This window comes from Anas platyrhynchos, chromosome Z (genome assembly GCF_047663525.1).
Source record: "Anas platyrhynchos isolate ZD024472 breed Pekin duck chromosome Z, IASCAAS_PekinDuck_T2T, whole genome shotgun sequence".
Classification (NCBI taxonomy): Eukaryota; Metazoa; Chordata; class Aves; order Anseriformes; family Anatidae; genus Anas; species Anas platyrhynchos.
This window is the reverse complement of record NC_092621.1, coordinates 45581970-45597272: the sequence shown is the minus strand read 5'-3', so window position 1 is coordinate 45597272 and position 15303 is coordinate 45581970. Positions and strand designations below refer to the sequence as shown.

The window sequence follows — 15303 nt, the reverse complement described above, 5'->3', positions numbered from 1 at the left end:
CGGCGGCACGCGCGGGCGCGGCGGAACAATGGCACGAGCCGAGCGGCAGGGCGCGGCCACGCACCCCCGCCACGCCCCCTGCCGGCAGCGCCCGCAGCGCCGCAGCGCCAGCGGGCAGGGCGGAGACACGCACCCGGGCGGGGCCGGGCCGGGGCGGGCCGGGGCGGGGCGGAAACCCCCCAGAAGCTGCGCTGTGTGTGAGAGGAAACGGTTATAAAATAAAGCACGATGAAATAAAGCGCTATAAAATAAAGCATTGCAAAATGAACCATTGGAAAATAAAGCATTATAAAATAAAACATTGGAACATAAAGCATTACAAAATGAACAGTTACAAAATAAGCCATTATAAAATGAACCATTACAAAATAAAGCATTATAAAATAAAACATCCTAAAATAAACCGTGACAAAACGAGCCATTACAAAATAAACCATTTCAAAACAAACCATTACAAAATCGCACAGCCCGAGGTCCCTTTCTGGGGCACAACACCTGTAAAGCCATGCCCTGTACTGGGTCCAGCTGCCGCACACGCGATCAGTGATGTGATCTGACAGAATTCAGCTGAATACACGAAGGTTTATGCTGAGCAGCACGGGGCTGCATCACCAGAGATGGGCCTGCTCACAGTAGGCGCATTCATCACCTGCAGGGGACGAAATGCCAGTTCATCTGCAGTGTGGGTGTGCTTACCTCATTCTGCTTCCTTCCCTGGGGAACACTCGGTAGCTGGCCTCGAGTAGGCTATAAGAAACTCTACTGTCTTAAAAGCGTATTTGATTTGATATAAAGCAGAACTGGGAAAACATAATCATGAACAGGTAAATAAGAGGTATTACAACTAGTGCTATGTTACTCTGTGAGTCCTTATTACAACGGGCAATAAAGTCACTTGCATTATTGTTAAGTATTTGCTTCTATCTGCCTAAAGACCATCGCTGTCTCCAAGTATTCAGGTCAGAACTTTGGAGTATCACTAGAAATGTTTGAGGCATGCGTTAGACAGGTAAAGTACCTTCTTTCCTCTTCATTTATCATGTATATGCATTCAGTTTCACTATTAGAAGCGTTACAAATGAAGTCTCAACTCAATATGAATTTAGTAATATTTATAAAATAAATATTTATAAAAGGTATAAAAGGCAAGTAAACAGTGCTGGGTGTGCGGGGAGTCTACGCTCCACCAACACACACACACAAATATCAAACTTTCTAAATATACAGAACATGGCTTTACATACTAAACGCAAGTACACCTATACATATGTGCAATCAGAAAAGGTTACTAACAACCCTTTAAGTTGCATGACTTAACAGTCTCCATTTTCCATTCCTTTTGAGCAATATGTCTTGCTTTAAGTTGTCAAGCAACTCGGCCTTCAGGCCTTACGTATCCGGTTCTTCCCAGATCGAAGCAAAGCATATCCATCTCCTTTTCAAGGCCAATGAGGCCTGGGTCACACGTCCAGGTCAGCAGGGGGCAGAACAGCAAAGGCCTGCGATGGCTGTAGCAGCAGAGGGGCGATGGTGTAGCAGTTGGATCAGTAACGGAGCCTGCAGCTCCCTCACTGTCTGGCAAGTCACACATTTCTGGTTGTGGCCCCACAGGGCTCTTTAAAGCCTCAGAGACTGCTCGCCAGGTGTCGAGCAATCCCACTGGAACCTTGTTGGGTTTAGTTGCAGAATCCCACACCTTGACCTCAGTTTGGTCCCATATTTCAGGATCATAAACTGTCTGATTGTTAATATGGAGAATAAGCTGTAAGGTTACCAGGACAGTCTTTGTTCCTAAGGACGTATGGTTCCCCATAATGCGCAGCTGCTTACCAGCGAGGGGCAGTTGCGTGCACGGCTCCGCTTCTCTCAGCTCGAGCTTCTCTCCAGCTCCAGTGCGCCCATTTCCAGCGACTTTCTGTACGAGCTTCTCTGAGCTGTTTGCTGAGTCTGGCCGAGCCTATTTTCATGAGGCAATCAAAGTGCCTGCTCCTGTCCTGGTCTCTGTTCTGCCAGCCTGTTCCTCTTCACTCCTTTTTCCTGCTTCTTTATTGATGACGTAACTTCATCATATCTTGTTGCCTTTATTTTTAATTGAGGGCAGGCTCCCCTCTTATAATACCCTTCACCCCACAGCAGTTCTTTTCAAAACAACTTTTCATTGGTCAAACAACTTTGCATATAACAGCAACAGCAAACACCCAGTAACTTCCATGCCTTAATGGCTGGAGAAGAAGCAACCCAAGACATGCATGGAAACTCCTGAATCACCCTTCTTTGTTCCCTCTAAACTCTTTCACATTCCTGATGGCCTCATCTTTAAGAGTCTGATGTTATCACCAACGATGGGGCTTGCCAACCCCCATGGCCACACTCCCACATCTACCCCTTCATTATTAATATCAACCATTTTCTCGACATGAATTACCACTCCATATATAACAGAAGTACATCAGTTACCATCCTAGGGGAGGTAGATGTTTCATTTTTGTTTCTGAGAGAGTTTCACATCCTCACACTCCTGAATCGTGATGCTCTTCTCAAGTCCAACTAGAAGGACAGAACATAGGTACTTTTTATTGTTTTCTTTTGAGTGCTTGCTCCCTATCTTTTCACTGTGTTTCTCTGTTACATTGTAATAAAAGGTATACTTTGTTGTAATGTTAAACAGGATCCGATCTCACAGAATCGCCTAGGTTGGAAGAGACCTTCAAGATCACCTAGTCCAACCTCTGACCTAACACTAACAAGTTCTTCCCATAAACGATATCACTAAGCTCCACATCTAAACGTTTTTAGGGATGGTGACTCCACCACTTCCCTGGGCAGCCCGTTCCAATGCCTAACAACGCTTTCAGTAAAGAAGTTCTTCCTAATATCCAACCTAAACCTCGCCTGGCGCAACTTTAGCCCATTCCCCCTCGTCCTGTCACCAGGCACGTGGGAGAACAGACCAACCCCCACCTCGCTACAGCCTCCTTTAAGGTACCTGTAGAGAGCAATAAGGTCACCCCTGAGCCTCTTTTTCTCCAGGCTGAACAAGCCCAGCTCCCCCAGCCGCTCATCGTAGGACTTGTTCTCCAGGCCCCTCACCAGCTTCATCGCCCTTCTCTGGACTCACTCGAGCACCTCCATGTCCTTCTTGTACCGAGGGGCCCAAAACCGAGCACAGTACTTGAGGTGCAGCCTCACCAGAGCCAAGTACAGGGGGACGATCACCTCCCTAGTCCTGCTGACCACACTGTTTCTGATACAAGCCAGGATGCCGTTGGCCTTCTTGACCACCTGAGCACACTGCTGGCTCATATTCAGCCGACTGTCCACCATCACTCCCAGGTCCTTCTCTGCCTGGCAGCTCTCCAACCACTCCTCTCCCAGCCTGCTTGGGGTTATTGCGCCCCAGGTGCAGGACCCGGCACTTGGCCTTGTTAAACTTCATGCAGTTGACCTCACTCCATCGGTCCAGCCTGTCCAGGTCCTCCTGCAGAGCCTTCCTACCCTCAAGCAGATCGACACACGCATCTAACTTGGTGTCATCTGCAAACTTGCTGAGGGTGCACTCGATCCCCTTGTCCAGATCACTGATGAAGATATTAAAGAGGACCGGCCCCAGCACCGAGCCCTGGGGGACGCCACTAGTGACCGGCCTCCAACTGGACTTGGCTCCATTTACCACAACTCTTTGGGCCCGGCTATCCAGCCAGTTTCTAACCCAACGAAGCGTGCACCAGTCCAAGCCAAGAGCAGCCAGTTTCTTGAGGAGAATGCTGTGGGAGACGGTGTCAAAAGCCTTGCTGAAGTCAAGGGAGACCACATCCACAGCCTTTCCCTCATCCACCCAGTGCGTCACTTTGTCATAGAAGGAGATCAGGTTCATCACGCAGGACCTGCCTTTCATAAACCCAAGCTGACTGGGCCTGGTCGCCTGCTCGCCCTGCAAATGCAGCGTGATGACTCTCAAGATAATCTGCTCCATGAGCTTCCCTGGCAAAAGTAACAGGTCAAAATGACAGGACTATAGTTCCCTGGGTCTGTCCTCCGGCCCTTCTTGTAGATGGGCAGCTAGCCACCAGTCGACTGGGACCTCCCCTGATAGCCAGGACTGCTGATAAATGATGGATAGTGGCTTGGCCAGCTCCTCTGCCAGTTCTCTCAGTACCCTTGGCTGGATCCCATCCTGGCCCCATCGACTTGCACACATCCAAGTGCTGTAGCAGGTCGCCAAACATTTCTTCATGGATAGTGAGGGCCACATTCTGCTCCCCATCCCCTTCCGCCAGCTCAGGGTACTGGGTATCCAGAGAACAACCGGTATTGCCGCTGAAGACTGAGGCAAAGAAGGCATTAAGCACCTCCGCCTTTTCCACATCTCTTGTAACTAAGTTCCCCCTCACATCCAGTAAAGGCTGGAGATTCTCCTTAGTCTTCCATTTTGCACTGATGTATTTGTAAAAATTTTTTTGTCATCTTTAACAGCAGTAGCCAGATTGAGCTCCAGATGAGCTTTGGCCTTTCTAATTTTTTTCCTGCACAGCCTCACAACATCCTCATAGTCCTCCCAAGTGGCCCGCCCTCTTTTCCAAAGATCATAAACCCTCTTTTTTCTCCTGAGCTCAAGACACAATTCTCTGCTGAGCCAGGCCAGTCTTTTTCCATGCTGGCTCGTCTCTGGGCACGTGGAGACAGACTGCTCCTGTGCCATTAAGATTTCCCTCTCAAAGAGCGCCCAGCCTTCCTGGACTCCTCTGCCCTTCAGAACCGCCTCCCAAGGGACTCTACCAACCAGTGTCCTGAGCAGCTCAAAGTCAGCCCTACGGAAGTCCAAGACTGTGGTTTTACGGATCCCCCTCCTGGCTTCTCCAATAATAGAGAAGTCCACCATTTCGTGGTCACTCTGCCCAAGACAGCTCCCAACCACCACATCTCCCACCAGTCCTTCTCTGTTTGTGAAGAGAAGGTCTAGCGGGGCACCACCCCTGGTAGGCTCGCTAACCAGCTGCGTCAGGAAGCTATCTTCCACGCTCTCCAGAAACCTCCTAGACTGCTTTCTCTGGGCTGTGTTGTGCTTCCAGGATATGTCTGGGAAGTTGAAGTCCCCCACGAGAGCAAGCGCTGATGATTTTGCAACTTCTGTCCGCTGCCTGTAGAACTCCTCATCCGTCTCTTCATCCTGGTTCAGCAGTCTATAACAGACCCCCACTGGGTTATTTGCCTTGTTGGCCTTCCTGCTGATCCTAACCCATAGGGTTAGGCTTATCATTCCCAGCCTCAAGTTCCACGACATCAAAACTTTCTCTGATATAGAGAGCCACACCACCACCCCTGCTGTGCTGCCTGTCCCTTCTGAAGAGCTTATAGCCAGGCATTGCAGCACTCCAGTCACGAGAGTGGTCCCACCACATCTCCGTGATGGCAACCAAGTCGTAGCCTGCCTGCTGCACAATGGCTTCCAGCTCCTCCTGTTTGTTACCCATGCTGCGTGCATTGGTGTAGATGCACTTCAGCTGGGCCATTGCCTTCTCCCCCGGCCTTGTCATTGTTCCCCCTGGCACAGCTCCAACAAGCCTTGTTTCAGCCCCAACCCCCTTCTTACCTAGTTTAAAGCCCTCTCAATGAGCCCTGCCAGCTCCTGGCCTAGGATCTGTTTTGCCCTTACAGATAGGGACCCGTCAGCGGCCATCAGGCCAGGAGCCAAGTAAAGCACCCAATGGTGAAAAAAAAAAAAAAATAAAAATAAAAATAAAATAAAATAAAATAAAATAAAATAAAATAAAATAAAATAAAATAAAATAAAATAAAATAAAATAAAATAGAATAAAATAAAATAAAATAATCCTGTGTTGGCACCAGCCTCTGAGCCATGTGTTTATCAGGTGGGCTTTCCGTGTCCTGTCTGTACCCCTCCCTGCCACCATAGGGATGGATGAAAACACCACCTGTACTCCTGCTCCATCCACTAATCATCCCAGCCCCCTGAAGTCCCGTTTGGTAGACTTGAGGCTTCTCTCTTCAATGTCATCACTGCCAGCCTGGACTATTTAAAGAGGATAATAGTCAGAGGGGCGAACCAGTTTGGGAAGCTTTCTGGCACTGTCCCTGATCCTGGCCCCAGGGAGGCAGCAGACTTCCCTATGGGTAGGGCCAGGCCAACAAATAGGGCACTCTGTTCCCCTGAGAAGGGAGTCACTCACAACAATCACCCTTCTTTCTGTCCTGGTGGAGGCAGTCCTGAGCCATGGAGTCACTTCCTCGCCCTAAGCATCCTCCTGGGTGCTTTCTACCTCTTCCTCACCTACCGGTCTCTCAAGCTCCAGGGCCTCAGCTCTGTTACGTAAGGGCACCTGGGAAAGTGGGGCTGGTAGGGGAGGGCATCTCTTGCGATGTCGAGCAGGGACCTGTCTCCATTCCTCCTCAACTCCCAGGTCCCCTAACTCTGCCTAACAGCGACAGGGCAGGGGGTCCACCCCCATTTGGGGTGTCTCACCTGGTACCTCTCCTTGAGGCCCTGCAGGGAGTTGCTCCACCAGTCTATTTCCTGCTGGCACTCCCTGATAGCCCTCAACCTCTCCACCTCCTCCTTGAGCTCTGCCACCAGGCGGACCAGGTCGTCCACCTGCTCGCACCTCACACACACGGTGTCTCTGCCGCCCTCTGAGGGCAGCAGCAGGCTCAGACACTCCCTGCATCCAGAAACCTGAACTGCCTCATTTTTGAGCGGGCAGTCAGTCTGGGTGGATACAGACTTCCTAGGGAGAGCTCTCTGTGCAGAGTCTGATGGTAGACTGTGTAATGGCTCATTATTCTGGTAAGAATAATATTCTGGTAAGAGCACACTCTCTTGTTTTTACACTAACTAAACCACTAAAATATCAGTGCTTTTATCTATTAAGTTGATAGAACATCATCAAAATATTACATAAAACAAACACACTTAGTATTGTTCAATTAAGATACTGTAGCTCAGATTATTTTTTTTTTAGAACTGTCTTTACACAGTGTGACCTTAACCATTAGTTTTATATGTATGGCTGTGTGTAATGAAAAGCAGTGAGTCCTTTAGGCTGTGCACGCTGTGCATGTGTTTCCCATCGCAGCAGCAGGATCTGGACAATGAAGTCACTTCTCTCCTCTTGGTCATCGTCATTGCACAAAACTTTAATTTTCAGACCAGCTAATATATCAGAAACGGCATCAGTTCACTTTTGCACTTTTTGCACTCTTTTGCACTGCTTCCTAATGAGCATAACAAAGATCTATTATTTCAGACTAGATAAATTAACAAAATATGTGTAAAGAAGTTGATCTGCAGCTAGGGCCTTGGGAATCGTCTCAAAATTTCTCACCTGCCTTGAGTTAGCACAGGATAATTACGGAGATATTTAGTTGCTTGCTTCTATCTTACTGCATGATACCAACTCACAGTATCTACTATTCTATGTACCGAACTCTAACATTAATTCTACCCCTCACTGGAGTTTCTGGGTAGCTACCTGTAACACTTGCAGCATCAGCTACACAGTTCAGGAAAATTGTAAAAGCTATTCACCGTTTGTTTGCAGGACGCAATTACTTTAATACATCACTATTTATTTATTTATTATTTTTTTTCCCCAAGCGTACGTTGTTCTCGCACAGGAACTTTCTCCTCCGGGTTATTTTTAGGGCTGAAGTTTCAAGTGGCACAGATCCAAGCGTGTGCAAACCTGTTCACTCATTTTGGAAACGGTGTTTAGTTAAAGGCTGTTGTGTTTTCTTCTCAGAGCTGGTAAGTGCGTGGGCAGGGCTTTGGCTCGTAGCAGCAAGCCTGAGAAGCTGGAGTGTCAGTCGCGTGAAGACGATTTTATTTAAACAAACGCTCGGGACCTGTTTTCATTACGTTAGGGAAGGTAGCCGTGACGAAGTGAACCGCAAGGCGTAACGAAGGGGCGCCTGGCATTAACCTCACAAATTAACCAATAATGTACCAATTACTTATTTCACAGCCTCTAATCGGGAGAGCAGCGATGGAGCGATAGCGAGGCGGAACTAGCCCGCGAGCTGACCCGCCCTGGCTACTGAGCCGCGCTGGCTCTGACGGGAGGCGCTGACGAGCCCCCGGGCCTGCCAACGGCCGCCACAACCGCCATAACGGCCGCCCCCCCGCTCAGCGCCGCGCCCCCACGCGGAGGGCACCGTCCCCGCCCCTCCCCCCCCGCCACGCGCCTCTTCCCCGCTCCCACCCGCGGCGGCCCCTTTAAAGGCAGCGCGCGCCGCGCTGCCATTGGCGCGGGGGCCGCGCAACAACAACAGCGTGCTCCTCGCATCCGGCGGCGGGGCCAATCAGCGGCCGAGCTCGGCGCGCGGGGGCCGCGCCCCGACCAATGGGGAGGCGGGACGGCGGCCTCCTCCCGCCCGGGCCCATCTCCCGGGAGCGGGGCGGGGCTCCGCCTGCTGCCGGCCCGCCGATTGGCCGCGGGGAGCTGCCACTCCGTGACGTGCCGGGGGCGTTCGCTGATTGGTTACGCCCAGGCGCGAAATGTAACGCGGGAAAACCCAGGGTGCGGATCGCGCTGCGGGCCGGCGGCACCGGGACCGGCAGCGGCACCGGCAGCGGGGCGGGGGCCGCTGGGCAGAGGCGCGCGGGGCGCTATGGCCGCCGCCTGCTGCTGGTGGCGGTGACCTCGCGGCTCCAGCTCCAGCAGCGAGGAGGTCGCGCGCGCGCGGGGCAGGCAGCGGGACCCCCCCCCGGCGATGAGCAGCGGCTGAGGCGCGCCCGGTGCGACCGCAGCAGCCGCCCCCCAGCGCGCCCTCGCCGCCGGTTCCGCCGCCCGCCCCGATGGCGGAGCGCCCTCCTCTCCCTCCTCCTGCAGCAGCGGCGGCCCCGCCGGTGATCTTCTGCCAGGACTCCCCGCAGCGCGTGCTGGTGTCCGTCATCAGGACCGCCCCCGTCAAGCCGTCCCCGCGGCGGGGCGGTGGCGGCGAGGAGCCGGCGCCCGCCCCGCCCGTGCCCACCAGCCCCGGCTTCAGCGACTTCATGGTCTACCCCTGGCGCTGGGGCGAGAACGCGCACAACGTCACCCTCAGCCCCGGCACCGCCACCGACACCACCGCCTGCTCCTCCTCCGCCTCCTCCTCCTCCTCCTCCGCCTCCGCCGCCGAGCCCGCGCAGCAGCCCCGCGGCGGGGACGAGGAGGAGGCCGGCAGCACGGACGGGGGGGGCGGTGGCCACCGGCACCTCAAGGTGAGGGGCGGGGGGGGGGGTGAGGGGGGGCCGCGCCGCCGCCACCGCCCCCGCGCGGTGAGGTCACTTCCGCGCGCGCCCGCGGAGGGAGGGGGGGGGGAACGGGTGGGGGGCGCGCCCCCCCCCCGCAACGGTCGCGGGTGGCGGTTAACGGCCGCGCTGCTGCCGCCGCCTGGTGACTGCCCGCCGCGGCCCCGGGCAGGGTGTGGGGGGTGTAAGGGGGGTGTAAGGGGGGTGTAAGGGGGGTGTAAGGGGGGTGTAAGGGGGGTGTGGGGGCGGCTCCCCCTCAGCGCTGTCCCTGCCCCGCCGCAGGACAGGACCCGTCGCGGGCGGCCCCGCGCGGACACGGTGCGGGACCTGATCAGCGAAGGGGAGCACTCGTCCAGCAGGATCCGCTGCAACGTCTGCAACAGGGTGTTCCCGCGGGAGAAGTCGCTGCAGGCGCACAAGCGGACACACACCGGTAAGCGGGGGGCGTCCCGTGGCCCCCTCACCCCCACCGCCCCTGCTCCTGCCCGTCCTTCCCAGCCGCAGTTAAAGTGTAGCCGTGGGAGGAGAAAGTATCTTGTAAAGCCCTTCCTGGCCGGCACAGCGCGATACTGTGTGGCTGGAGTGCTGGGTGAAAAGTTGAGATGCTCTCCGAGTCGCTGTCCGCCTCTCCCTCCTGCCGGCTGCTTGCTTAGAGTCTGCTTTCTGCCGTGGAGGTGTCACGCTAACTTAGCGACACGCACACACAAAGCAGCTCCAGAAGTAACATACAGTGAAACGGAGATCCAGCGTCAACTCATTCAATACCCTCATGAACTAGAAATTAAAGGGAAATGCTGTTTTTCATTCCAATCAAATACATTTTCCTTCAAGCTTGTGTGTTTTGTTGTTTTGTTTTGTGTTTTTTTTTTTTTAATATGCTGTGAGCTATTGTGGTTCACAATACCACACAACAAAGTGAAAAGCTGGCTCCCACAGTCTCTTTTTCTGACTCTAAGGCAAATCTTGTTACTAACACTAAGCACAAGTTTCCTCATGCTCTTTGGTCAAAAGATGTTTTCATTTCACTTGCTTATGTTAGGTGTCAAACTTCCATGTTAGATATGGATTGCTTAGTTGAGCAGAACTTAGCCTGATGTTACTCCAGTAAGTCATGGTTACCCTCACTTTGTCATCCTTTCTGAGCGGTGGTGGCGTGGCACACCTGTGGTTCTCTTGAGACAGAGAGGAGATATCTGAATTCTTCAGATTCTTCATCTGAATTCTTCACATTGAAGTCTGCATGGAGCAGTCGTTTTTGAAAGCTGGTTGGAGAATGCTTTTTTGGCTGGCATAAGCTTATTTTGATACTTTCACTTTTCCAACTTTTTCCAAATAATTTACTGAAACTATAGTGATATACTTCTGCAACTTCATATATTGCTACATTGTTGACCTTGGTTATTTTACTCCAATTTAACCTATGGTAATGATAATATATATACATATATATAATGATATCATAATATTATATCATTTATATCCATTATGCTATATCATAATATTAGATATATCATATATACTATGATATAATATTATTTTATGTATAATATATATATATATGGTTACAACCTGAATTACATTACTTTAATTATTTCACTTCGTATGTTTCCTGCTCTGTAGGTGCATAGTTTCATGGGACAAAGGTTGTGTAGTACTCTGCAAGGGTCTTTAAAAAAAAAAAAAAAAAAAAAAAGCACATGGAAAACCTATAACTTCATTTCTATGGAGGAAAAAGTGTTATCCAGTAGCATTGAATATCTCTGTGGGTTGAGAGTGGATCTTGGCTGTCTGGTACACTAATGCTTTCTGAGTAGACAAGAGTGCCTGAGTGGGTAAATGAAGAGCTTGCTTGTGCAAATATCAAGCCAAGGATGACTAGTGGATACTATGACTCCTCTTTTATACACAGCTTTCACAAATCTGTTCTGTTATTATTTTTAAGGTGAAAGGCCTTATTTGTGTGACTACCCAGACTGCGGGAAAGCCTTTGTTCAGAGTGGGCAGCTCAAAACTCACCAGCGTCTCCACACAGGGGAGAAGCCTTTCATCTGCTCAGAGAATGGTGAGCCAGAGAATGACCCGCGGCTTTCAGAGTTAGGGTCAGCCTACTGCTGTAAATGTGTGCGCATCAGCAATCTATCAAAGCTTTGGCTCTTAACTTTGGAAGAGCTGCTAGAGATGAGAGTAGCCAGACAATCTGCATCAGCATCCAAGTGTGAATTGAAGGTCTGCATATGTTACTATATAATGTCACTAGTGATGTCTGTTGATACTGATGTATAAAATGACTGGGCGTGTTACAAACCTTGCCAAGTAGAACTTGTTTTCAACTGTATCTAGGCTCTTCTAGAGTGAGGAAAGGCTGGATTTGGCAGCCTCTTCATCCCACAGATATTATGGTTGCTCAGCAGTTGACTGCTTTCCTTACCGTGTCTTTCATTGGCATTTTCTGTTTTTAAGGCTGTCTGAGCAGATTCACTCATGCAAACCGTCACTGCCCCAACCATCCATATGCCCGCCTGAAGAGGGAAGAACTCACTGACAGCCTGAGTAAAAACCAGACAGCTGACAATAAAGACGTGGCTGAGTGGCTAGCAAAGTAAGTTCCCATACGGTGTGATCTTTGTCTAGATAGTCATAAAAGTGGCCTGACAAAACACTTTATTCTTAGGAGGAGAAAAACAAAAGAAAACAAACCAGAATCAGCTGTGCCTCTAGCATTACTTGTTCCAGCCTTGCCTGTCCTTTAAGAACTATTGACTCTAAGTTAAGACAAAGTTCTTCATGAGAAATGTCTTTTTTTTTAATTTTATTTTCTCTGCTTAAATGTGTGTTTTTGCTTGAATAACACTTGATAATAACTTGTTAGTACTGCAGCCTTCCATCTGAATTTGCATTTATATGAGGGACATGGATTGTGTGTGCACACAGGTAGACTGTTGGGGGATACCATGGAGCAGAATGGTCTGTCACAGATGTTTGCTTGGGCACTTCCCTTTTTGGCATTTTAAATGTAGGTTTCTGACAGCTTAAATACTACCATATAAGGGCTGAAAGATAAAACAAAGTGCAGTGCTCAGTCGTGTGCCAAGTTTAAAAAAAAAAAAAAAAAAGCCCTTGAGTCTTTTTTACTAGCTTTGAATGGGTTGGCACATGAGTTGTATGTATTTCAAAAACGTTCATCACATTTGATTTTCTAGATACTGGGAGACTAGAGAACAGCGTGCTCCTGCTTTGAAAAGTAAAGTAATCCAGAAAACCGATCAGGAACAGCAGGACCCAATGGAATATTTTCAGTCTGATGAAGAGGATGGCGAAGAGAAAAATAGTGCTCGCTCAGCTGCTCGCCGCCGCCGCCTCCAGGAACAGCGTGAACGTATGCATGGTGCTTTGGCTCTCATTGAGCTTGCAAACCTAGCTGTGGCACCACTCCGGCAGTAGATAGGGAAGAAGTTTGCCTATACAAATTACTTCCTGGTGGTACTTAACCAGTTAGATCCTGGGCATAAGCTAAGCACCTTATTTGCTTATCACAGGCTGCTATTCTGTAGAATTTATGAAGAATGTTGTTACCCCATAACATGGGGTGAGAGAATTGCACTTTTTGTAAGGTTAAAGATAGATGTAAAGTTTCTAAGTATTTTGTAAATATAGGGCTGCGTAATGCAGGGTTAACAAAATACATGTGGGAAGCTAGATTTTGCAAGGTTAACTCATTTATTTGAAGCAGTTTTCACAGGAAGCACTAATCACAGTGTTTCACTAATCAGTGTTTGTGATTAGCAGAATGGTACACGTGGCCAAAGAAGGCTGACAAAAAGAAAAGTATTTATCTGAACTATTTAAGCAAATTTATATAAAGTGGTAGGTCTGAAGATACTGTAAGCACCAATGAAACCACGTTTTTCTAAATGTCAGTTTTACCTAGTATCACTGAGGTGTAGAGGGCAAAGCTTAGTTATTAAAACTTGTAGAGGGGAAGAAGCTGCTTCATGCAGGTGAATTATAGAATAGTTCAGGATCTTCGCTGTGACTGCTCCAGGTATGAGGATGACTTTGCTCTTTTACGTGTTCTGGTTTGATCTCTGGTTTGAATTTATTGGTAGCACTTGTTATTCCTAGCATATGATGTTAGGAACTTTTGCACATTGTTGTGTTTATCTGAAAATGATTAGTCTTGCAAAGTCTAGACAAAGTTAAACAATTGGTGATATTTTTGTCTGATATTTTTTGGCCCCGTAATGATTTGGCACTTGTTTTCCTTAATAAGGGGGTGTTTACAGGGTGGTAAGGATTTGTAGTAAACTATTCTAGATCTCCTATTAGCAAACACTAAGTTTTAAAGTCTTGCTTTTACATGGTTACTAGCAAATAGAAGCCTCCGTATTTTCTGTGCATAAAGCCACCTTATTGCTTTACTTACGGATAACATGCCCATTTTGTGTTCACTAACTTTAGCACAGCTATCAATTAAACACTGCAGGAAAATATTCACTATACAACTAGAAAATAGGCTTCCAAAGATAGTTACAAGTGTGTTAACAGTGTGATTTCTTGTACGTCCCAAATAAATGAAGTTACAGAACGCTGCTTAGTAATATCAGATGCTGGTATAAGATGTTTAGTGGGATATTTTGTTACTTCATGAATGTTGTATACTTTTTGAATACCGTCGTCTTATGGTAATCTTGTTCTGTATTTTGCTTGGAAGGCAACCAGAGATTTGTAATATGCTAACAAGATGTTATCTTCAAATTGAACTTTTTTCTTTTTTTTATTTTTGCAGTTGAGCTACTGCTTGAGGGGATATTAATAATTCATTTACTGACCTGCTTGCTTTTAACTCTTCCTTCTCATTGAAGGTCAGGAAATTCAAATGAGAAGGGAAGCCACTTTCCCTCTTGTTTAAGCAAGAGGAAAATAGCATTTTATTAATCACTTGATACAGACTGACTAGATGCCTACAGCTGTTCCAGAATAGTAAGTCTATTTTTCCACCAGAAACTGCAAGTGTTGTATTATGTTCTTTGATGGTTGATAACCTGTTGTGGTAGAAAATTGTATTAACTGTGTTTGTTTAACATCATATGTTTGTGATGCACTTGACTAAGGAGTCATTGAATATTTAAACAAAAACCACCACCAACAAAACAAACAACAAAGATCATGTTTGTGGAATGTAATTAATTTTGTACCAGTTATACGGTTTAACTTCTGTTTTCAGCTGGCATCAGGCTCATTTATTTGTTTTAAGTCTTTTTGGGCTTAAAAGTTTGAAACACTTTGGAGTCATTGTGGGCTCCTTAGTCTATGTAAAACTGGTAATTCAGGGTATAGATTTAGAATGTGACAAATTGGTTTTGACTGTTCAGTTGGCTATATGTAAAGACTCTGATCTCAAAATGAGTCCTGAGTGTAAATCTGTTGTATTACCAAGTTGTAACTTAGAATTGTTTGAGTAGTATTTCACTGGGCTCAAAATCTTCAGCCCTGTTGTAATCACCAGCTGGTTGCAGGCTGAAGTCATAACTTCACTGGTTGATTTTGTTTTCTTCAATCAGCTGTAAGGTTTTGGACAACTTGCAGAATATTTCTTTCAGTATGACAAGCATGCTGAATTCTACTTAGCTGTACAGCAGATTCAGACAGCTCTAGCTGTTTTGTGTAGTGACAGGTTTGGGTTAAGAAACCAAGTTAAAAAATTAAGGTGTGGAAGATTGCTTTTTGTATTATAAAGAAGTGATTACACACGAGAATCTTGAAGGCTAAATTGTTGTTTGGCATGACAACAGCAGAAGAGTGAATGTGCCGTTATTTCAATAGATGCTTTAAATAAAGAGTTGGTTTAATTTTCAAATCCTGTGTATGTGCGTGCTGTTTATAGTAATTCTTAGTATTTCCATCCCTCCTTGTTCTTATAACCCCATCTGCCCGACCTGTGGCAGAACAAAGAGGACCCGTGTCCCTCCTCTTTTCCGAGGAGACGGCTCTAAAACAAAGCAAGCCGGTGGCTCGCAGCTCGGGGCTGGCGGCGGCTCCGGGGGAGGGCTTCCCGC

At 48.3% G+C, this 15303-nt stretch overlaps 1 protein-coding gene across 1 annotated transcript; it reads left to right on the top strand.

Annotated features, from left to right (window-relative positions):
* Nucleotides 1-8479: 8479 nt before the first annotated feature.
* Nucleotides 8480-15104, top strand: ZNF367 (zinc finger protein 367). Its single transcript, XM_027446715.3, has 5 exons — nt 8480-9217; nt 9530-9680; nt 11190-11309; nt 11708-11846; nt 12448-15104. The coding sequence occupies exons 1-5, from the start codon at nt 8813-8815 to the stop codon at nt 12686-12688; spliced, it is 1056 nt and encodes a 351-aa protein (XP_027302516.2). The 5' UTR covers nt 8480-8812; the 3' UTR covers nt 12689-15104.
* The last annotated feature ends 199 nt before the right edge of the window (nt 15105-15303 follow it).